Genomic DNA, 22,807 nt, shown 5'->3' on the forward strand with positions numbered 1-22,807 from the left:
CAATTTTTTTATACTTTTATTATTTTAAACGGATCTGTATTACCGACCCGACGGCGGTAAAATAGTTCGCATTGATTTCACTTCATAACGCGAGGTAACCTTTCTAGATGGCAGCATATCGCTCTAAAACGTGCGACACGTTTAGAAGGCAGTTTGACGATTCAACATAACGTTTATTAGTGATTTTTTCAGTGCTAAGACGATTGCCGAGAAGGAAGAACGGAGGGGACGAGGCGCAAGATGGAACAACGGTGAGTGCCTGAAACGACTTGATTCTTAGTTCATTCGACTTCGGCTCCCAAGTAAATCAACAAAAGGCACTTCCGCGATAGAAATTTATAACACAAATGCAAACAATATTAACAGAAGAAAGAACGAAAGAAAGAGCGAGTTGACGGTGAGTCCGTAAGAGTGTATGACAGATCCGGAGAGTTTATTTTCAAACCGTTCTTGAGCCCGCATTTTTAAAAATAGAGATTACGTATTCCAAAACTGCTTGCATGTGCCTTCTCTCGGTCTCTTTGTATTCCGTCCATGCGCGTTCGCCGCTCTGAATGTATGTGAAAATCCATACGAAAACCTCGATCTCTCGATCGTACGAGATCTCACGCTCCGTTGATTTCGTCGTCTCGGGACGAGCAAATTGACATCTGCCCTCTTTCATTTCGCAGCTCGATAAATAATCATCCTCTCCTCGCTCGAGTCCATCGGCGCGGTAGCCGAAATTCCTGAACGAATTAAAAGGCATCGCGCGATCATCGCCGAACGTCGTTCATAACAAACACAAATCGAGCAAAGCAACAACCTCGATCTCTCCACGTTTGCAACCCCGTTAGCGAACTCTCTCCCTCTCTCTCTCGACGGTCGGTGGCGGCGCGCGCACTTGGCTGAACATGGTGGTGGATCGTTTGAGCCAATTGCGGGGAGAGAACGTGGGAGTGCCGTGGCACACTCCCCACCACGCGAGGGGCGCAAGGGTGAGGGTCGCAGAGTCTTGAGGGTGAGTTCGGTCGCTCCGAGGGACTCGCACGCGTGCCGCGTGTGACGGCCGTTGTGCCGCGGTGACGATACGCGCGAAGCGTAGCGCGCGCGTCTCTCTCTCTCTCGCGCTCCGCTAACAGACACGCATTCGCGAGCGAGCGGTGCCGTCGCACAGTGTGTGCTGTGTGTACGTACGGTGCATGGCAGATACAAACGTCCCTCGTCGGCCCACCGTCGTCATCGGCGTCTCTGGCGTCGCCGGGAACCGGGAGAACCACCGTCGGAACGATCTCCCCGCGGAAGCTGCGCGCGATCGCCGATCCGTGGACGAGCGCGGAGTGGGTGAGTAAATAAAGGGCAACCGGCGTAGTTGTTTCCGGCGCTCGTCACGCGCTTCCGTCGCCGAGAGCCAGTGCGCCCGGGGCGGTTTCGACGACGACGTGTGCGTGCGCGTCGGCTCTTTTTCCGGAAGAATTCAATTTCTGCCTGACGACGACGAAAATAGATTTCCATGGGAAAGGGCTGGGCGAGAGGGAGAGAGTGCCGAGGGTAGGAACGCGGTCGGTTTATTGCGTGTCGTAAGGAACAGTGTCGTCCGTGAACAAAGGATCCGGAGGCCGACCTGTGCTCCCTAAATGTGTAGCCCTATTGCGAGGAGAGAAAGAGAGAGAGAGAGAGAGATTCTCGGCTTTCCGTCCGCCGCGTGTAAAACCGCCACGACGACGTCCTACCGATCGATTCTCTCTCACGCTGCCTTCGTCCTTCTCTCGTCCTACCCCATCTCGTATTCTCTCGTTTCTGCGTGGGGCTCCGCTATCCTTTGGGTAATCGCCCGTCTCGGTGATGTCGTTCAGCGTTGAACACGATTACGCGGTAATGGGCACGCCGTTACCGCCGGACGGCATCTTTTTGCACCCTCTGCGCGCTGAGAATGCGGCGCGTGGCGGTCGTCGGGGAAGGAGATAAACAGGGTGCAAAAAGTGCAGCCGAAAGCACGGAGCCAATAATATCGCGGCATCGGAATCGATGGCATCGATGCGCGCTGAAAAGCGCGCTCAAAAACGGACCACGGTTGCGCGTGTGGACTTTTAATACGTCGTCCGTTTCGCGAATCAATTCTCGTCATCGATCACACGGACATCGCGCACATAGCACGCGAGCTTGGTGGACTTTTAAATGCGACCCCGTGTGACATTCGTCGGTTAACGCGGCGAAAACGCGTCGCGAATCAATCCCGGGGTTGTCGACGATCGACGGTCTGTTCTTCTCCGGCTGAACCGACCGCGCTAATTCGAGAGAGTTTCGCTGAAATTTTCCCCATCTTTTCCGCTCCGCAGGAGTTCGCACCCGAATTTCGGCGTCCTCGGATCGAAATACTCGCCGACCCGGATTGCGGATATACACGGTCCCAGGGTGCGCAGCCATTTATCGTTCCTACGGGGGCTCCAAAACTTTCGATCCCGACAGACGGCGATTATTACTCCACCTTTTCGGAATCGGAACTTCCCCGGTTTCCCCATTCCCCCCGGAACGGTAAATCGCTGCGACCCTAAGACATATACACGTGCAATCGGGCTTGCGGTAAGTTAGAAGTTTAAAACATTTAAAACCACTGCCCATGGACGTTCGACCGAGTTCTTTACACACACACACACACACACGCGCGTACGAAGCGCCTCGCGCCTCGGTGTTTTCACGTAAATTCCCTGAACCAGAGCCGGTCCAGCTGAAAGGAACAGATCATTGCCCCCTCTCCCCCTTTACCTGAACTAATCCAAGAAATTTATGTACACGTTGAAAACGTACGTTGAGACGCGCGCGTGTGAGATTCTTACGCTTCGCGAGTGTGTAAATTTCTCAGGAATCGTCGGCGGCCGATTCAGCTGACAAGTGCGCGTCTGACGCGACGCGTGCGAATATACGTACGCGCGATCTTTGAAGCCGCGAGCGTGACCACTCGGCCGAGCGGGGCGACGGAGATGCTGACATTGAACGCGATCGGCGCATTATGCATCACGAATGAAAGCCGAATAGTCGGGGGCATGTGTGTGCGTGCGTGCATCGACGAGCAGCGTTCTGACGAGGAGACACGGAATACGCCTGAAACGCCCACAATCCCGAGCCGGACGATAACCGTCGAATGCGTCGACCGCCGCGTTACGTCACCGTTATCAGCGAGGAGAAGCCGACTGTTAAATAGCCACACACATCGGAATTCACGGCGGCACGAGCGCCGTGATGAGCCAATGAGCTCGCTCGTTTGAACGCGGCTGTATCGGCCGACGACGACACACGGCGGTCACGTTCAACGTCGCGTATCCGCGTTGGATCCTAACGTCTGAACTCGGAATAAAAGAGGCTCTCACGCAGCCCGTGTAATTCTCGGCCGATGAGATGTGACATTGAATGAGCGACGGACTCGTACGTATCGCGTGTTACAAATGAGCTCGGCCGACACGCGCGCTTTACCCGTGCGTTTAACGCTCTGAATGTGGAGCGGCGGTGCTGCCGGAGATCTCGGCTTGTCGTTTCCACGAGACCTATCGACTAGGTAGTCGACGTGCGCCGGCGATTACAGTTTTGACAACGACGTCTCCGTTCTCGTTCGATCCGCTGCAGGTCAATCGGAAAGCGGAAGCTACGCACACCGGCGGAGAGTCGATCTCTCTCTCTCTCTCTTGCGCGCGCGCGGTCGAACGGGAAAACCGGGGAAGAGCCGTTGTCATTTCGTTTAGGTGTGTACATAAAGGGAACACAGCGAGCAAATCGGGACGTCCGCATTGCATTGTGTACAGTGTCGCGAGTGTTACAGTCCGGTACGGCCGATCGATATTAAACTCTAACGCTGATAAGGAGGGTAACGTCGCTCTCGTCCCGGCGATTTCAAATCATTTTTCTTCGCGAGAAACACGCGAGGAATCTCCCCAGCCGGAGGTTTGTTTTTATTTACGACGCGGCCGAAACAGGTGAGGCCTCTCTTTACTTTCTAGTTCTTTTTTTTCCTAGTTCTTTCTTTCGTTTACTGATAGTCGTATCCGCGCCCGCTCGCATTCTCGCCGGTCGTTGACCTGGAGGATCGGTTTCCCCGATATATCAATCTTCGGACAGAGGGAGGGAGAGAGAGACAGAGAGGTTCTCTCTTCCTTTCTTTCGCTCGTAAGGGTTAGTCCGAGTTAAGATCAATCGTTTCATCCTCCACTCGGGGGATCTTTTATCGCGAAGGAGAAGAGCAAACGTCGAATTTCGCCGCTCGGCCGGAACGTTAATTGACCGCGCTTGTTTGACCGAGGATTCGATTAACGCTCGTTATCACCTCTCACAGCCACGGCCGTGTTTATTGACACTTCTCCCAGCACACAGCGTTGGAATTAGGGCCTACTTATCGTACGACGTAAACACAGCGTTCGTCTGTGCAGGACATTTGAATAATAACCGTATTCGATGAAGGGAACAATGTATTATTCCTCCTCAGTGGAGAAATCGCGGACGAGGTGTTTCAGGAAAAATCTCGAGGCCTCGGCGATTCTCGGAGTTGTGATCGAACCCCGGGGGTTCCTGCGAGAAGGAAACCCTCCCGAGATCAACGGAAACTCGTTTCTCCGTCAACCTTTTCACCGGGCACAAACTCGATCGTTCGTATGATTTCGCGGGGTGGAAACGTCAGAATACTCGTCAGCGTCGTTCATTCATCGTCGAAAATTACCGAAGGATTTAATTGCGCTGACTAAGTTCTAAGGTCGAGCGTTCGATGCGAAATTTTCCGCGATGGACCGACATCCGTTTTTACAGGGGAGGGGAGGGGGAGGGCTATTGAGTTCATCGAATACGTCTGTCAGCAAACACCCTATATGCGGTTCCGCATCGTGTCGCATCGTTACTCAATAACGCGGTGTGGGTGAACTGTTTCACTTATCAATAGAAAGACACACACACACACACACACACGCGCGAGAGAGAGAGAGAGATAGAGAATTTTATTATACTGGCGCGATTACACAATCTAATGGCGCGATTTTAACGATTGGAGCGAGGGAGAATGCATCGTTGCGGAAATTGTCTAACGTGATTTCTCGATTCCTCTCGCCTCTGTCCTCGTCGTTCCGGCTTCTCCGATTTCGCTGTGATCATCGTCCCCCCCCCTCCGATATTCCCTCGATAATGCGAATACCAGGCGCGTCTGCTAATTACGCCCTTAATCGTACGAAACGATCGCACCGGCAGAAGTAACGATATTTCTGTCCTGATACTGGTATCGCTGACGACATCGATACTCTTGATCAAATACTCGTTCTCAATATTGGCGGTCCCGATACCTTCGTGGTGTCACGATATATCCCAGCTATAACCGTGCACGAAGCGCGCGCGCTTTCCGTGATGCTTCTCGCCCACTAATATGGATTATTTCTTCTATCGATTGCTCCTCGTTGTTTTCCTCTCCGCGCGTCCACCTCCTCCGGGTGGGCCGATTCGGCCTTGCGTTTCTCCATTTGCATGGTCTCGAGACGCACGCCAGTTCCTTTCCCGCGAACGGTGAAATATGCATAGAGCCGGGAAGAGCACGCGTGATAAGGGGCAGGACGAACGTCTCGTTCTCCTTCGGCCGTTCCGTTCTCTATCTAATCCTGGTATCGCTGATACCGCAATCCCTCACCGTGCCGTTATAACCGTGCGGCGAAACACGCAGTTTCCGGCCTCATCCGGCCCTGAGGTTGAAGCTAATTACTCGGCCGCGTCAATACGGCGGGCAGCGCGCGGCCGAGAAAACGCGATACGGCTTTTATAACGTTCCGTCCGGCAGTCGGTGCGGTTTCCTGCCGCGAGATATCGGCAAATCTTTCCGGTGATATATATTTTACCGCGACTCCGCGCGCGCGAGACCGCATTTCGCCGCGTTCCCGAACATCCCACGAATCTTACCCCGTCCGTGAACGCGAACCTTTAAACGGCCGATCGCGCGGCTGTGTTCTCGAAATGTCGGGCGATTCGATTTTCCGCCAGACCTCCACCGCGAAGACGCCGAGCGTCGTCGTTTCCCCGAAGTGGTTGACGCTCGGCGAGCGGGAAAACGGCTGGAATCAAGCGAACACAATTACCTGTCGCTCACAGCCCCTTAAATCAAGGGATATTTTTGTGATTAATTTAGGTATATTTTAATAACAAGTACTATAACAACTACTGCTCGAACGCAGTAATTGACATTATTTCGTAAGCGAATTGCCGAGCGTTAGTGTAAAATGGTCTTGAATTTAAGAAATTGTTTTTACTATAATCACGTGATGCTTCTTTAGCATCGGAGGAATCCAGCGATTTTCAACCTCGATTTTTCTGTCCCGCAAATATTCGCGAAAAATCAATTCTGGCATTCGCAATATTGTGATTAATTGCTATTCGCCGGATAATACGGACAGTTAATACTCTTAACAAATCTTTCCGCTGTCGAGGTGGAAACTTTTTTGCCCTCTGAACAAATCTTTTCTTGCCGTCACTATATTGACGAGCATTTGCTGTATTCCGGTAAAATTTCTTTTCTCCGCGCGACGTGGCGATAAAGAGCAGCGTGGACGGCGTCTCTTCGGCGGCGGGAGTAAATAATCAGAGGAAAAGTATGCGAGGAGGGATTGGCCAGGGGGATACACGAGGTGTAACATCGTGTGACGCGAGCCTATTACAATATCATCTCGAGTGAAGCGGGACAAACTCCTGGCGCGAGTCGCGCCTGTAAAACACGTTCGAAAAACAGCGTCTCGTCGGAGGCAGGCTTTATCCATTCTCTCCGTGAGAGCCTCCGAGAGTGCAATCTCGTCCACCCGGTGGAATATGCGCGCGCGCATATGCATCGTAACATCGGAAACGTCTTGGCTGAAAATGCATAACGATTTTTCGCAACGCTCCTTGAACACGGCGACGGTAAACGGACGTCACCGAGGACGCCTCGCGCCTCGTCGTTCCCGATTGTGTTCGCGGCTGTTGTTGTCGAAGACACGTGGAAATGCGTCCGTCCTTTTTTATCATTCGGGGTTTCGGGAATCGACGTTATTTACGGTGCATCGAAATGCGCGAATATACACTCGGCGAGAACTCGATCGGGACAAATCCGCCGCGATTCGGATACGTTTGGACGCTTGCTCGTGTGGGAAACGAAACAGCAGGGTGGGACATCCGTATGGAAATTTCCCGTACATTCCCAAATATTGCTTAGATTCTGATTCAGATTACCCGAAACTTAGTCCCAAACCAGTGTAACATATTGCGATGTAAATTAGGAATCCTACTAATAGGAGATTTCCCGAAAGTTTTCTTATAATTAGTCCAAGAATTCTCAACCTAATTATAAGAAAACTTTCGGAAAATGTCGGGCAGAGCAAATAGAATCCGTCTGGGTCTTCCACATAGAATCGCACTTTTGGAACATTACACCTATAGTCCGAATCCTCATACATTTCCCAATCAGAATCCGTCATTTTTTCGGGAAATCGGAATAGATTCCGATCAGATCACAGAAAATTTTCTATGCGGCCGGTTTCATTGCGACCCGCATCGTAAACTGTCGGGACAACTCGGCAACTCGTAATTCGAGAGTCAATTGACTCTAAATTCATCCGGGAATTCGCCGTCAAAATTAGAGTCACGAGATGCGGAAACAGTCCGATGTCCGTCCGACTAAATGAGGCGTGCGATTATGAAAATCATTTCAAACTTCCCGCAATTTCTTCGGAGCTGCGCTTGCCTATCCTGATACGTAACGAGGAAGTGACTAGAGCGATTAGAGAGAGAGAAGGAGAGAGATATGCGGCGTCAAATTAGAAAAAAAAAAAGATACTGCACACTTTTAATACAACTAGCGAATCAATATTCAGGGACACTGCAGTAATATTTCTGCATGAAGCATGACTATACACACACACACGCGCATACATACTAGTACACGCACATAGGCGCACACGCGCGCGTTTTGCGCACATGTAAAGGCTGCGACATATCTGCAGACACCCACAAACTTCATTCCCGCTCGCTCATACGTGTAGGATAGTCTCACATATGTGCATGTGCGCGATACGACGATACGATGCATTATTCACCGGTAGCCTACGGTAGCAACGCCATTTGGCGCGATAACAACTATAGCATCTTCTCTAGGAAACACAGAAATAGACGGTGCAACCGTCAAAAGCGTTTAGAGTCCGGCAGGCACCCGTCGATGAAAGGTTCCGAATTTCCGGTGACCGCCTACGACCTTTCGTTCCGATTAGCGTGAAAATGGTATGTTTACACACCGTCTCGTATTATCGTATCTACGTGCCTTCGTAATTGAATTCGCGATGAATCGTGTGAACAGCGCGAAGCAGAAACCGACGACGATGTATAGGAAAACGCGAGGGCTTTCAATCTTCTTTTCCTTATTCTTTCGCATATTTAGAGTACACGTTTCCTCTTCCGCCGGATTTTTCGATAAATTTTCAGTAAAATTTTCGGTAAAATTCCTAGGTGAAATATTTGCTTTGCGTTTTCGAAAATTATTTCTCGGTCTCGACGAATGAGTGACTGATAATTGTACCTCGTATCAGAATTCCATTAAAATAATACCTGCTTTAAATTAACCAAAAAATAAGTTCCTCGATGAATTACGTTAGCTTCAAATTGAATGAATCGTTTATCTTGTTAATCACGAGGAAGACAAGGTTGTATTCATTGGCATTTTCCAATCTAACTGTTCTTTACGTTTAAGGTTAAAGCAAACCTCTTTCTTTCTATTAATGCGAATTACGGAACGTTCTTTATATAACTTAGTCGATGGAAGAATCCATAAATGGATGGAAGGAACACGCTGGAAATTCAATATACCTTATTCACGTTTATTACGTCACAGCAAAGAATTCAAAAATTCCTGCAATTTCTCAGTCGTTAACTCCGCAAGGAGCTTACTATTGAAGTCTTTTTCCTGATTTTATAAGATGTAAAGCAATAAATTGCAATCTCACGACTTTTGAAAATATGCACGTATTTAAAATGAGAAAAGGAAACGATATAAATGTTTCGAAAGTTTATATCGAGAGTATCTTTATTTTTATCAATTTGTCAGCTAATCGAGTCGTTTATCGCGAGAAAATGGAACGACGCCGGCTCTCGGCGAGAAACCGGTTGTTTCGTTTTTATTTTGCGAGAAGAGAAATATTTTCGCGCGAATATTTTACGAAGAAATCTCCGGAGAAAAAGAGAGGAATAAGAGATCGAATATACAAAGAATGCGGCGTGTACGAGACACATACAAACGACCTGTTTATGGAAAATACGTCAATATAAATAGAGGTAGAAAAAAATAAAAGGACGCTTTTGTTGGGGCGTTTCAACGAAATTATCTCGCGCTATGGTATAGGTCAGATAAGCGAACGGTAACTAAATGCGTGATAACACGCGTATTACACGGAAGAGTACAATCATGATCGCGTATACATGATCCTTGATTAGGCGATAAAGTCATTTCGGATCGTTTGTGTATTCGCCCCTTCCCACGATAAACATCAAAGTGCGAACGTGCGTTGAAATTATATCTCGAGATCACATCGCGAGATAAAAATGCGTTTTTCACGCATTCTCATGGACAAGATTACGAGAAAACGTGATCGGGAGGCTTCATTCATAAATGTATTAATACATATTATACCGACACGTTTGCGAAGGCTATCTGAAGGTCCATTTAAGCGGAACAAAATTGAATCGATATCGTGTATGTGTAATCCTCGATTCGTATGCAACTTCTCTCTCTCTCTCTCTCTAAAGTATTTTTAATTTCACACATCTGACCATTTTTTGTACTACATCGTTCGTATATGCCGTTACCTTTCACTTAAATGACGTGACGTTTCATGCTTCTTTTATAATCTTTTTATAGACGCTGAACGACGATAAACAGCGTTCTGAAAGGCGAAAATAATAATGTAATGGGTTGCATTCAATTATGTCTCCCCGTCTATGTAGCGATCGCGATCCTGCATGTAATTTATTTTTTTATCTCTTAACAAATCGGTTGATTAACCTACAAATATAATTAAAAGAAGAGCACGTGAGCTTCCCGCCCCGACTCTTCCGTCTTTTCCTCTCTCTTTCACATTTATACTTTAGTTAAAATCTCGCACGTTAAACCGTTAAAAGTTCGTACATTTAGTTAAACGGTCTACATTTATTGTTACAAAACAGCTCTTGTTAAAGATTTGAAATATCAGTTAGTAAACAAATCTGCGATATGTAAACTTTGTGTTGAATAGCGACGGAAATAATTGAAAGCTTGTTTCGTAAAAGCTGCGTTGTTAAGCAGAAATATACAATATTGTTTTAAACATCTCTGAGCATTCTCTCGCTTACCATACATCGATATGCTGTGTTTCAGATTTCGTGAAAATGAAGGGCCGGACGATGCGTTATTTCTCTTCAACAAGGTAATGACATGATTAAAAGTCTATCAAACGTAAAAAAAGTAGTAGCTTGAAGTGGATTCTATCGTCAATAATGTTATCTATCGATAATGTTCGTGGTAACGCCGAGACAAGTACACAACTTTCCCATACTTGGAAAGATATTCGGGATAGGTTGGCGTAATCTCGCTTCATGGAAGAATGAAACGGGAAGAGTATGAGGGAGAAGTGCGACTGAAAATTTCTAGATTTAATAGAAACGTTAACGCGCGATTTGAGCAACAACGATATTCATGTTAGAGGATTCATTACCGCGGGAGGTGCGACGGACGTTTCTAAATCGAGCAGAAGCGACGCATCGTCTACGTACACGATGTATGTAAGGAAGAGTCGCCAAAATCGGTACTACTCTTATGGTATTTTTCAATTGATCCGAAGACATTGCAATTTGTCAAAGTTTTGGTTATGTTATGTACGATTTAAGTGACCGGTACGACATTAGTCCCGGTCAACAATAGATGTTTTAAACTGTAAGCCTTAAGAAATTGACCAATCACAATCGAATCATAGAAGAAAAATCACCGACGATTGGTCGATTTCTTAAATCTTACGCCTTGAATTCTCATTGTGGACCCCGCTTTAGGCAACTCTATCCCAAGAGCAACCCAATCTTGAATCACAACTCGTTGCTCAGATAAGGAGCGTCGCATCTTAATCACTTTCGACATTGTATAACTCGCGATGTCGATTATCGTCCGAAGCGAAGAGTATACCGATTTTATCCGAGTTTTCGGAACCGGTTGTCCACTTTCCATATCGCCGCGTTGAAACGAGCGAAATGTCAAAAAGTCCCGGCTGTACAATATCGACGGGAGAAACGGGTCCTCGAGTGCGAGACGAACGGATCGAAGTTCGCCGCTCGTAATTGAACGCGTGCCAGAAAGGCGAGGCGGATCGAAGATACGCGAGCGGAATTCGGCGACAGTGTACGGACGGAGACGACCGTGCCGAGACGTCTTGCACGTAGCGAGAGAGAAAGAGAGAGAGAGAGCCGTGACTTTTTTATTGTCGCCGCGCGATAAATATAACGACTAAATCGGCGGGAGGAGAGAGAGGGATCCGGAATTTCTCGCGAAAGCTGGAAGCATCCCGGCAACCCGGCGCGTCGCATTTCGACTTCTTCCCATCCGTAATCTCAAATCTCTCTATCTTCCTATCGATCGCCCGTCCCTTTATACGTCCGTCCGCCATCCGCACGTACGTAATCGAGTGCACTACTGATGTTAACATACACATGACGTCATCCGGGCGCGCTATCTGTCGCGATAGGCGCAGATTGAATTCGCGGGATGAGAAACGCGATATTTCCGTCTCCTTAAGTCCGCATTATTTTCACGGAACGCTCTTTATCGCTACTCGGATAGGATGTCTCGAGCGGATGGATCCCTTAATTATATCAACAGAGAGGCGCGTCTATGCAATTCATCGGGACTTGAATTTTCACACAAGATGCGAAAGAAGAAACAAGTCGTGAAAGAGAGTTGTTGACACGTGTAAACGAGGGAAATTCACATTTCAACGGTAAAGAAAGAGAGAGAGAGGGAGAGAGTGTGTGTCTTAAGAAAATGTCGTAAAGTTAAATGTATCATTTAATTAGAGTGACATTTGCGGAGCGCGTAAAATCCTCTCCTGAAGACACACGCAGGCAGAATTATCGTCGGTTTTCGACGACCGTTTCCACATCTTTCCTATTCGGTCTCGTTTATATTGCGTCTTCCATCTCTCTCTCTCTCTCTCTCTTCTTATCTTCAAAATAACTATACTGCCAAGTTGCAAAGATGAATGACAGGAAGAAGAAAACATATCGCGTTTGTCAATTTAGTAATCTTGGTGATTAACGGTCAGGCGCAAAGTGCGCTTAGACAACGTTGCATTTTACCTATAAGCGTCTTTACAAATGTATACCTAGCACATACGCTTGGCCGTATATGCAAATCTCTCCGAGCTGGCTGTACGCGGCGTGTTACACACTCCCGTACTCGCGTAATTATATCCCCGCGAATTGCCGAACGTGATTCATAACAGCGGAGTGCATGGAGTCGCTTTAAGTTTTAAAGAGATTAAGGGCGATCATTTCGAAATTCGCGTCCGGCGTGATTATTCCCCGGCATTAATAAGCGGTGTCATTAGTCAGATGACAAAAATGATTTCGAAGCTTGATCCGAAATAATGGGATCACGTTTACTGTTTAGCGCATGCGTGCGGTTTGCGCACCCGTGTCATCATTATTGAGGTAATCCGTCATGGAATCCATCGCTTTCTCTCTCTTTTTTCGTTTCTCTTCTTATCACCCAAGTAATTACTCTATCGGATTGTAAAGACGAATCATAAATAATTTTCCCGACTTTCCCGACATTTTTTTCAGCGCACCTTCCAATTAAGAAGCCCGAAGGTGTGATAATTTCAAGTGAATCGGGAATATCGATTTTAACTTCAAATTTCGATTTTAACTTTAAGGCAGATCAAGGAGGGAAACCGTCTTAAAATAATTACACAACGTCTCTTCAAGTCTTATTAAATCAGTTTGATACACGCGCATTCGGGCAAGAAAATGCGGACGAGAAGTCGGAAATAAAGCGGCGCGATCTTTCTCGCGCGGGAGGACGATTTATTTTTAGCGGCGAAGGATTCGTAATGCAAAACGCTCGCACTTGCATTGTTAACGTTAGTCATTCAAGTAATGTTCGACCTTTCCGACCGTTGGATTGTCATTCCGCGGTCGCGCGAAAGAACGAGAGAGTGACGTCGTGTTTCGCACCATGAATACATTATCACGGATAGTACGGAAGCTGCGTGTGTTTATCTTTGCTTCGTCACGGGAACATTGTACTTGAACTCTTTACGTAACGACGACGTGGGTGGTGTGTATGTGTGAGCGCGACGCTCGCGCAAGATCGGTCGGAAAGTTATATCTGATAAGACAGATCAGACGCTCTCTTATCTATGGTAGACATCGGCCGCGCGTATCGTCGGCCGACGATAAACAGTACCGTGCGACAAGATGACTTGGCATTATCGCGCAAATTGCCTACGTTAACGTTAACTGCCGTTTAACGTTAAAACGTCGATAGATAATCGGTTAATTAGCGTTTGCATTATCAATGGGTAACGGCACCGTGACGACTGGAGTGGCTGTTTAGTGCTCCGAGTGCCGCCGTAAGAACTTTTACACTTATTAAAAGGTGGTCGGACAAATTTCAAGAATTTCCATGATATCCCGCGTTAAAGTAAACTGGATGGGAAAGTCTTTGGAAAATCCGTATCTAGACGTCTCGTCATAATGATATAACGATAACCGGTTCGGTGCGTCATCGTGAGAACTTCGTCGCACCTAAAGTGTAGCTCGAACGTTTAAATCCGCGAATTATGTTGCCATGCAGGAAATCGCGTCTAAACGCTCTTATTAGAATAGCGTCCGGGACGTTTCACGTGTATTCTAACGGACGTACGCTCGACGCTTTGAGAAAATTCGGAAATATCGCGCATGTATGTTAGGTAGTCTGCAACGACTTGAATAAATATGCATTATCAGAGAGAGAGAGAGAGATTGAAAGAACATTGACCTCATATAGGACGTGTCAAAAGGCACACAGAGAATAAGGTTTCTTTAGATTTAGTATTTCTATTTATCTGACTAAAATGTGTTTCACAGGAACAACTTTTTCTGCTGAACACATTGACTTGTATAGCTGCCGATTTTTCTAAATATTAACTTTTGATCGGGTTATTAACGATTCGAAGTTAAAGTTCGATTTTTCGCTAAAAATGTCTCCTCCTTTCGTTTATATACAAAAGACAAAAACAGGGTTCGGCGAATGAAACGCTGTAGTACGGGTACCTCGCACAGCGATCTTTATTATCATAGGGATATAAATTATTCACGAAACGTGCATTTTGTTTGCAAAACACACAATCACGAAATGTAATTATCGCAACTGGCCGATAATCTTTTTTCCTGTTATCGAGGCGTGTGCACTCGGAGTGTTTCCTTCTTCCACGCGAGCGAGCGTACCGCAGAAGTGCGATATTTAACAGTGCGTTACTCAATGTATAAGACGAATTCGCATTCGTTGGAGAATGTTAAATTCCGCTCGTGTACGTACAGTCGATGCACGTACAAAGCCCACATCATCGTCTCGCGTTACCTCTCGGTGTAGCTTCGTGAGCTTTTCGACAACGCAATTCGCTGATACTCCGTGTGGACGTTGTTTGTTTCAGGACGATCTCCTAGGAATGACACTATGAAAGGTGAGTCGAAAAATAGCCTGAGGCCTATATTCACACACACACACACACACACACACACACACACACACACGAGAGCTCTCTCTCTCGTATGTGGAACGATTTCCGAACGACGTTATGTAAAAGCTTCTCTGAACGACTCGTACGCTTGAAAAATATTCATCGAGTCGATACACGTGCCTTGTCGTCACGTGAAATGAGGTAATACACGGCCGCGACAATATTACGTACGATAATGCGGTAAAATTCGTTACGTAAACGCGGCACGTTTGTATGCATCGAATATTTGACGAATGGCACGTACACGCATCATACACACACGCACATATACACATAATGTTCGGGGACCTCCCTGTCTCGTGTTAACCGACGTATTACCCGGTAATGTAGTTTTCATTTCACACGATCCTCCGGGCGATGCGATCGCATTCGCCAAATATTCGACGAATGCAAATGCCTCTCCCCGTATATTTGCGCGACGAGTTTTATTGTGCCCGCGCTCACTGCATTGTCACACATTGTCCCGCACGTGCAGCCGGCCGGCAGCTTTTATCCTCGGCGCGATATTTATCGAATGGACGCGCATCGATCGTATCAATGCCACTTTCGCATAATTCTATGCACACGGCACCGCGACGTGCGTTACGTACGTCGCGAGATGTTATTTCCTCGCGACGCTCCGACATTTTTTATGCCCCCGCACGTGTATCGATTACCGTGCGTAATTCTTACGTAAATTAAAGAGCAACGATGGGATCAAAGACGCAGCGGTTTAATCGCGATCGCCGTCCTCCCCACTCCCTCCCGCGTGGCTTTCAAAAAACCCGCGCGCAAAAAGAACCTGTATAAAACGCGCACAAAATTCCCACTACAAAAGGGCACCTTTATCTAATTATTTTCTTGACGCGTGTCACGCTTTGTTGCGCGTTGCCGAGTAGTTTTTGAGATGATAATCTCGCGATTCAAAGGAACGGCAAGTTTTCAAACGCCGAGCGATATGAATGAAAACTGGTTCCCCCCCTACCCTGAGGGAGGTCCCCTCCTGCGTACGCTTGTTCATCATTATCAGCGGATTATCTGTATGTACAGGAAAAGCACACGACCCGACCATACAAGGTTTTGCGAAGCAGTATCCTGGCTGTACGTTATATACCAGGAAAAAATCGGGAGGTGAGTCCTGATGACGCAACGTCATCGTGTAATTTCATTCTCGCTGGATCTCGCACTCGCGTGTCCCTTGTTCTATTCAGGCGTATTTCTACGTATTCTTGTATAGAATATTTCAATTGAATCCCCAAGCGAGTAATATTAATTAATATCAAGCGATATTTCCGGGATATTAATTAGATAATTATGTGCCCACTCCTGATAATATTTAAGGAATAATATGATTTAATGTTATTGCAATATTATATATTTCTTAAATATTCAACTCTATGTATATACATAATATATATGTATATTTTATTCGTATATATTTTTCTATATTATTATTCTGTTTTCAATATTCTAAGAACATTTTTGCAATATGCCAAGAGTATCACGTGGAGTGGACATATAACGTCAATAGAACCATTTCTATAATATTAAAAATATTACATAACATTTTTAGAATATTACGCGTTTATAGGAATGTCGTTTTACAATATAACTTCTGCGCGCATAATTTTCGATACAAGGAATTCAATTAATGTTGCATGAAGAGTATCGAGAATGTGTCGTGCATTTATCTAACAAATATAACACATTTAGGATCAACGGTAGTTGGAGGGTCGAGATCGGGCCGTGGAATTCTACTGAGGACCCTCGTGCTCGTCTTCCTGGCTACGTTCCTCTATCTGCAACTTCACGTGACATTTAGTTTAACGGGTCGAGATGATTCCGGGCAATCCTCGTCGAATGAGACCCTTTTCTCCCTCGTGCCTCAAGAGTTGCACAGGTAATTTCGCAAAATTCCCAAAGTCATCAGTGGCAGCGCCATTATCGCCATTATTACCTGCGCTACTCTAAGAATGCCATTTTTGCTCCCAGAGTGTTCAAGTCTCTTTAAATGATTTTAGAAGATCCTCGAAACTCCAGCGAATCTGTCAGATTCATTGAGAGAATTTACTTGCATGTACACACACAGGTGTCCGCGTTTTACTCTCGAAAGGTTTCACCGTTACTCCCCGTAATTTCCCTTAAGTGGAGCTTTCCGACGCTCGTTATAAGAGTCGTTATCCCCTGAATGCGCCTCATCTTCTGTCGCGACAACACAACGTCACGGATGACCTTCATCCTGCTCTCTCTCTCTCTCTCAGATTCCTGAAGGAGGGTCGTAATTCATCCACCAGCTTGACGAACGCGAGCTCCGGCGCGCTCACGGAATTCGAGATCACGGAAATCCGGCGTAAGATCGAGAGGGCAAATGCGGAGCAGAAAGTGTACAATGAAGAGGCGTTCGGCCCGTTGGCCAGCGACGCTCCTGTCATAGTCATCCAAGTGCACACGAGGCTGACTTATCTCCGACATCTGATCGTATCGTTGGCGCAGGCGAAGGACATCGAGCAGGCTCTCCTTGTCTTCAGTCACGATATCTGGCACCCGGACATCAACTACCTCGTACAGAGCGTCGACTTCTGCCGGGTCATGCAGATCTTTTATCCGCACAGCATACAGACCCATCCGCACACGTTCCCCGGCGAGGGTCCCAATGACTGTCCACGGAATATTCGTAAAGAACAGTAAGTGAGGCAGACGTGTACGTCTCGCTCTTTCCATCTCACGCAGATCCCCCTCACACTCATAATAACGCTCTTCTTTACCGATTACGCGGTGCGGTCTCTTATTTCTATCGTCTGCGTCAACAATTCTTTCTTTGACTCCGCAAATCCGTAGGGCCTTAAATTTAAAGTGCGCCAACGCGAAGCACCCGGACCTGTACGGCCACTACAGGGAAGCCAAGTTTACGCAGACGAAGCATCACTGGTGGTGGAAGGCGAATCGTGTGTTCGACCGGTTATCGGTGACGAGGAACCACACCGGGATGGTGTTGTTTCTCGAGGAGGACCACTACGTCGCCGAGGACTTCTTGCACGTGCTCCGACTGATGGAACGCACCTGCAAGCTCAGCTGCGAGCGTTGCAACGTGCTGTCGTTGGGTACATATTTAAAGACGTACAACTATTTTGCGGATCTTACTCGCAAGGTGAGTGCCCTCGCCCCCTCACGGCGCGATTATCTTGATTCTGCTTCACGCGTTGTTCCATGCACAAAGCGAGGATAACGGAGGCTAAGGGCGGGTAATTAGACAGAGAGAGGGAGAGAGAGAGAGAGCGGGGGAGGGAGGGAGAGAAAGAGAGAGAGATAGAGGCGCAGCGTCAATAGGCATAGTAGAAGACGATCTGAAATTCGCCCGGCATTCTCTCATGCACGATTTTCTTTTCGATTCGTAATCAAGCGAATAGGGGGACGAACGATTTTTCTCTCACTGGCACGCGCGATTCTTACGTTATTGCTGGCGCTTGTAGCGTGACGATTATTGACGTACATTAGCACGCGTGGACCTACCCACCGTTGAACCGCGCGCCCTTCGCTTTCAAGCAACGAGACGCACGCGTCTCTTCAATACGGCGAGAGAGCGAGAGAGAGAAAGAGATCGAGGCGGAAATCGGCCGGCACACCGGCCGTTGCATGGGCGGTTTACGACGAGAAGCGTATGTGTACACGGTACCGTTCACCATTTAGTATCTGTGTCGATGTTTCACGCACATCCGATCCCGTTAGTTCCTCGGCGTCGATAGCGCTCTGCAGAAGGAGCTTCTGCGCGGATTAAAGCGGCAGGAAGCGCCAGCAGCGACGACCCGGAGGCAGTTCGGCAACGACGACGTCACCGGTGCCGCCGGCATCGCCGCTAACGGAAGTACCGGTGGAACCACGAGCGGTATCACCACCGCTGCTGGTAGCAGAGGAGGCGGTATCAGCGGCAACGTTATCAGCGGCGGCGGTGTGTCTAGCTATCAGAACGTGGCGATGCAAACGGCGCCCGCATGGGCCTTCCAACTGCTGCCCAGCCTCTACAACCACTATCAGAAGGTTCTCAGAGAGCGCAAGCGAGCAAGCAACAACCACCACCACTACCACCTCCCCCCCGTGTTCGAGATTAGAGCAAAAACCGCCTCTGCCGCCTGCCGTACTTTGATTATTTGCCTCTCGCCTGGCCTGGCTGCGCGCGCACACACACACACGCACACACACACATACCTTTCTCTTTGCTTTTCTTCGCATTTGCCGTCGCGTGCCATGTTGTCTCTGCGAGAACGAGAACGTACATACATCATGTAATCTCCCCCNCACGGCTTCGTCCACCGGCGGCTTCGAACGACGCGCCTTCGATCGAGTCGCACCTCCAACGCCGCTTGGACGGTTCGATCGGAGGGATCGTGAGAGCGCTCTCTCGGTGTCATAGAAAGCTGTAGAAAGCTGTGAATCACGATTGGTCCCCCCCCCCTCCCGGGGGGCCCGCCGGGCAGAGCGTGTCCAAATTGTATACTTTTTAGTGCATTCTTGTCGCACCCACGGCGCCCCGCCGACGCGATAGATGGGGGACCCACCCTCCTCTGTAGACAAAGCTCGCACTTCCTCGGGGCGATAGTGCATGCTTCGAGTGCCTACCTGCCGCCTTCTCTCACCCGAGTCGAAATTTCGAATTCTGCGTTCTAAGTCCTCAAAGTGGAGGGAAAACGGAAGTGGGTTCCCGCATGTAGCATCGGAGGAGCGCGCGACGAGTGGGGATTCGATTCTCCGTAGTCTGAATTTTAGTTTCTACATCGAGAGTACTCGAGCGGAAACGACGGGAAAATAAACTTCCCGCTTGTGGTGCGCCGAAGGAGTGCGCACCGATAGGAGACCTTCGAACGCTTAATTAGATTTCAACCGGGAGTGAAAAATTTCGACTCGGGTCAAGCCGAGATTTCAAATGCTACGTTGAGTCTTCTTGAAGCGGAGAGAACGGAAATGAGTTCCCACTTGCGGGGTAACATCGAAGCAGCGGCAACAAGGTTGCTTCTTCGATGCCACGAAGGGGGATTTGCTCCCCCGGAGTCTGAATTTCAGTTCCGTATTAAGTCTTCGGGTGGAGAAAACGACGATGTTTGTAGCATCAAAGGAGTCTTAGTGGAGGACCTCGGAACCGTTCAACGCAGAACCGAATTGGATTTAAATCGGGAGCTAAAATTTCGACTCGGGTTACCCACTCATCCACGCACCTATTGTCGTCGTACGCACGATACAAAGTCACAATAAACGAGCGAACCGTTATCATCGTGAGCATTTGAGCGGATATCGAAATGCTAAGGGATACTAGAGTCATGCCGCGAGACCATCGCCATTTCGACAGCGAATGCCGGTAGCCGGGTTGAGGGATGCCTCCGATGAAATTCTGACTTTGTCTCAACAGCCGATCGCTTTAGTCACACCTATAGTCGTACACTCGTAGCTTCGATACCCCCACAAAGTAGATTTTTGATACGGTGTAAAAGTACGCGGAAAGAATGGGAGAGAAAGAGAGAGAGAGGGAGTGCAAGGGAGAAGGTATGAGAGCGGGAAGGGGTGGGGAGGGAGGGGGAAAGAGGGGAAGAAAGATCGTCCTCCGGGGATCGATAAAGCGAGTGACCTTTCGCTTCTGTTGGGACGCACAGGCGGAGGTGACGCCTTGGATATCCAGCAAGCATAACATGGGCATGGCCTTCAGTCGCGTCACGTGGAACAAGCTGCGGAAGTGCGCGGCACAGTTCTGCTCGTACGACGACTACAACTGGGACTGGAGCCTCCAGTACATCGCGCAGACCTGCCTGCCGCCCAGCCGGGGCGCCGGGATAGCGCCTCGCGCCGAGTCCGGCTTGATCACGATGACGATGAGAGCACCGAGAGTCTTCCATATCGGAGAATGGTGAGTGACGATGGTGATGATGATATATCACTTCCTTCCGCGTCTCACGCGAGAATTCTCAATTCAATTCCCCTACCCATCGACACAGAGCATCCGATGTCCAAAGACGTCCCACACAGGGAAGAATATCATTCTGCTGTTAAGAAAAGCGATCACTCCAGTTTACTTTCCCTTCTTCTTAATAACTCGTCAATTCCCAATGCACCCTCCAGGTGGCACAATATTTTTGACTTATAAACCATCGAAATAACACTGCCAACCTATAACATAGCTCTAAGTGTTCAGTTTAGATACTAGTGACTCCAAAACAGGTTGTCAACACTGAATAAAAGCGAAAAAATGAATAAATAAATAAATTCTCAAAACCTATAAATTTGGTTTCTTTAGGTTCCAAAACACGAGATTTCCTAAGAGGAAACAGAAATTTGTGGTTTCAATTCATCTGGAAACTGACGGGTTAAGCTGGATGGCGTAATGACTATAGTTGCGCGGTTAAAAGTCGGATCGAAAATTTCATAACTTTTAACTTAGCATTCAGTTAATTTCAAACGCGTTAACTTGTTAACCTTCTTTCATATAAGATCAAACAATCGATCGATATAAGATACCGAACTTGTTTTGGTACGTCCTCAGGATGTCTCCGAGGACACATTCCGAACATGTTACGCCACCTGGGTGATGCACGAGAAATTTTACCGTGCTTTCGATCACCGTCGCAGATCTCCTTGACTTTCTCGTTTTTTTAACACGTAATAATGCATAATAATTGCTTGCGCAGCGGCGTCCATCATAAGAAGAACAACTGCGAGTCGACGGCGGTGATAGCGAAGGTGCAAAACGTTCTGAAGGCGGCGCGCAATCACCTGTTCCCCTCGCAATTGACGCTGACGATCGCCGGCACCGCGAAGAAGACGAAACTCAGGAAGGGCAACGGCGGCTGGGGGGACGTGCGGGATCACCAGCTTTGCTGGAACATGACTGTACATCCGGACTTGTTCCTGCCTTGAGGCTCGATGCCTCCCGAAGTGTGTGAATAACGACTGGTTCCTACGTGGTTCCTCGTACCGCGGATTAATCGTATTGCCAGCGACTGATTAACCGGTCGTCGAAAAAGAACAAAAATGCCGACTGTCAGAGCCGGATATATCTGTCGCGGGGATATTCGAGGATATACGGGTTTCTCCGAGGTATTTATTTACGAGGTTTTACACCGCAACATACACACACACACACACAAGGATGAAGGGAGAATCTCCCACTTTTTCGAGTCGAATGGATTTCAATCTGAGCGCGTCATCGTGGCAACATGATGATCTACCATTGCGGCCGCGTTGTAGTCTATTGTTATCGTGAGAACGCTGTCACTGCCGCGAGGTTTTCGCCGGAAATAGCAGTAATCGTAGATGTTTCGTCGAGATAAAAATGTAATATCACGCACGAGACGCGGAGGCGAAAGAAGAGGAAGAAGAAGAAGAGGAAGAAGAAGAAGGGGAAGAAGAAGATACCGAGCGATTGAGTGAGGCGGTGAGCGTCTCGAACCCGGTGCTATCCTGAGAAAACAGTTTACGATGCATTTAGTTCACTTGTCGCTCTGAGCCACGCCGCTGTGCGTGTCCATCGTGACGGCGCGAAGCGGACGGTGAAAACGTAGGGGACGCGTGTAAGCGAAAATTCGCGAAAGACGGTTCTCGGGCGAAGATGAAGCGATTTGATTAGTCGATCCGTCGAAGCATGTAGTAACGTTATTATTACTAACGAGGTTTCAGAAGAGACCTCGAGATGAAGAAGAAGAAGCACAAGAGTTTTACTTATCCGAAGCGTCGTGCTGTCCACAAAAGAATAACGTGATAACGAAAACATTGCTGATGAGAGACATCGTTTCCTCGTCCTCGCTGTGCGTCTCTCAAATACGAGTGAGAGAACACGGTAATAGACGAGTACTTGGTCTAACTCGATGTATTGTCAACGTTCCAAGGGCCTACGGCGAGACGGAGAGGCGGCGCGTCAGCGTGTCCATCCGATTTCCAGTTCTCATGCGGAAACGCGTGTCGCGGAGTAACGGAAGTGTAAACGCGAAAACGCGATGCGTATATTATAGACGAAAGCAAGAAGGCTGCTGCACCCTCTGTACTTGGTAATTTCAGGATGGAATTAACGTTTCCGCGCTCCCCCCCCCCCCCCC

The 22,807-nt window shown here is 48.0% G+C and overlaps 1 protein-coding gene across 6 annotated transcripts; it reads left to right on the forward strand.

Moving 5' to 3' along the window:
* Nucleotides 1–131: 131 nt before the first annotated feature.
* LOC106748266 (alpha-1,6-mannosyl-glycoprotein 2-beta-N-acetylglucosaminyltransferase) lies at nucleotides 132–22,798 on the forward strand. Of its 6 annotated transcripts, none has more exons than XM_014626629.1 (11): nucleotides 278–397; nucleotides 8,119–8,241; nucleotides 10,367–10,415; nucleotides 14,670–14,699; nucleotides 15,786–15,866; nucleotides 16,449–16,635; nucleotides 16,997–17,419; nucleotides 17,574–17,883; nucleotides 18,462–18,770; nucleotides 20,375–20,625; nucleotides 21,404–22,798. In XM_014626629.1, exons 4-11 carry the CDS (start codon nucleotides 14,693–14,695, stop codon nucleotides 21,630–21,632), a joined length of 1,797 nt encoding a protein of 598 aa, XP_014482115.1. In that variant the 5' UTR covers nucleotides 278–397; nucleotides 8,119–8,241; nucleotides 10,367–10,415; nucleotides 14,670–14,692; the 3' UTR covers nucleotides 21,633–22,798. The 6 variants fall into 6 exon arrangements, with proteins under 6 accessions (XP_014482111.1, XP_014482116.1, XP_014482115.1 ...); XM_014626627.1 differs by lacking the exons at nucleotides 278–397; nucleotides 8,119–8,241 and adding exons at nucleotides 1,360–3,716; nucleotides 3,794–3,947; XM_014626628.1 differs by lacking the exons at nucleotides 278–397; nucleotides 8,119–8,241 and adding exons at nucleotides 1,360–3,716; nucleotides 3,835–3,947.
* Nucleotides 22,799–22,807: the final 9 nt, after the last annotated feature.

Source organism: Dinoponera quadriceps, unplaced genomic scaffold (genome assembly GCF_001313825.1).
Source record: "Dinoponera quadriceps isolate SergipeBrazil2010 unplaced genomic scaffold, ASM131382v1 scaffold2600, whole genome shotgun sequence".
NCBI lineage: Eukaryota > Metazoa > Arthropoda > Insecta > Hymenoptera > Formicidae > Dinoponera > Dinoponera quadriceps.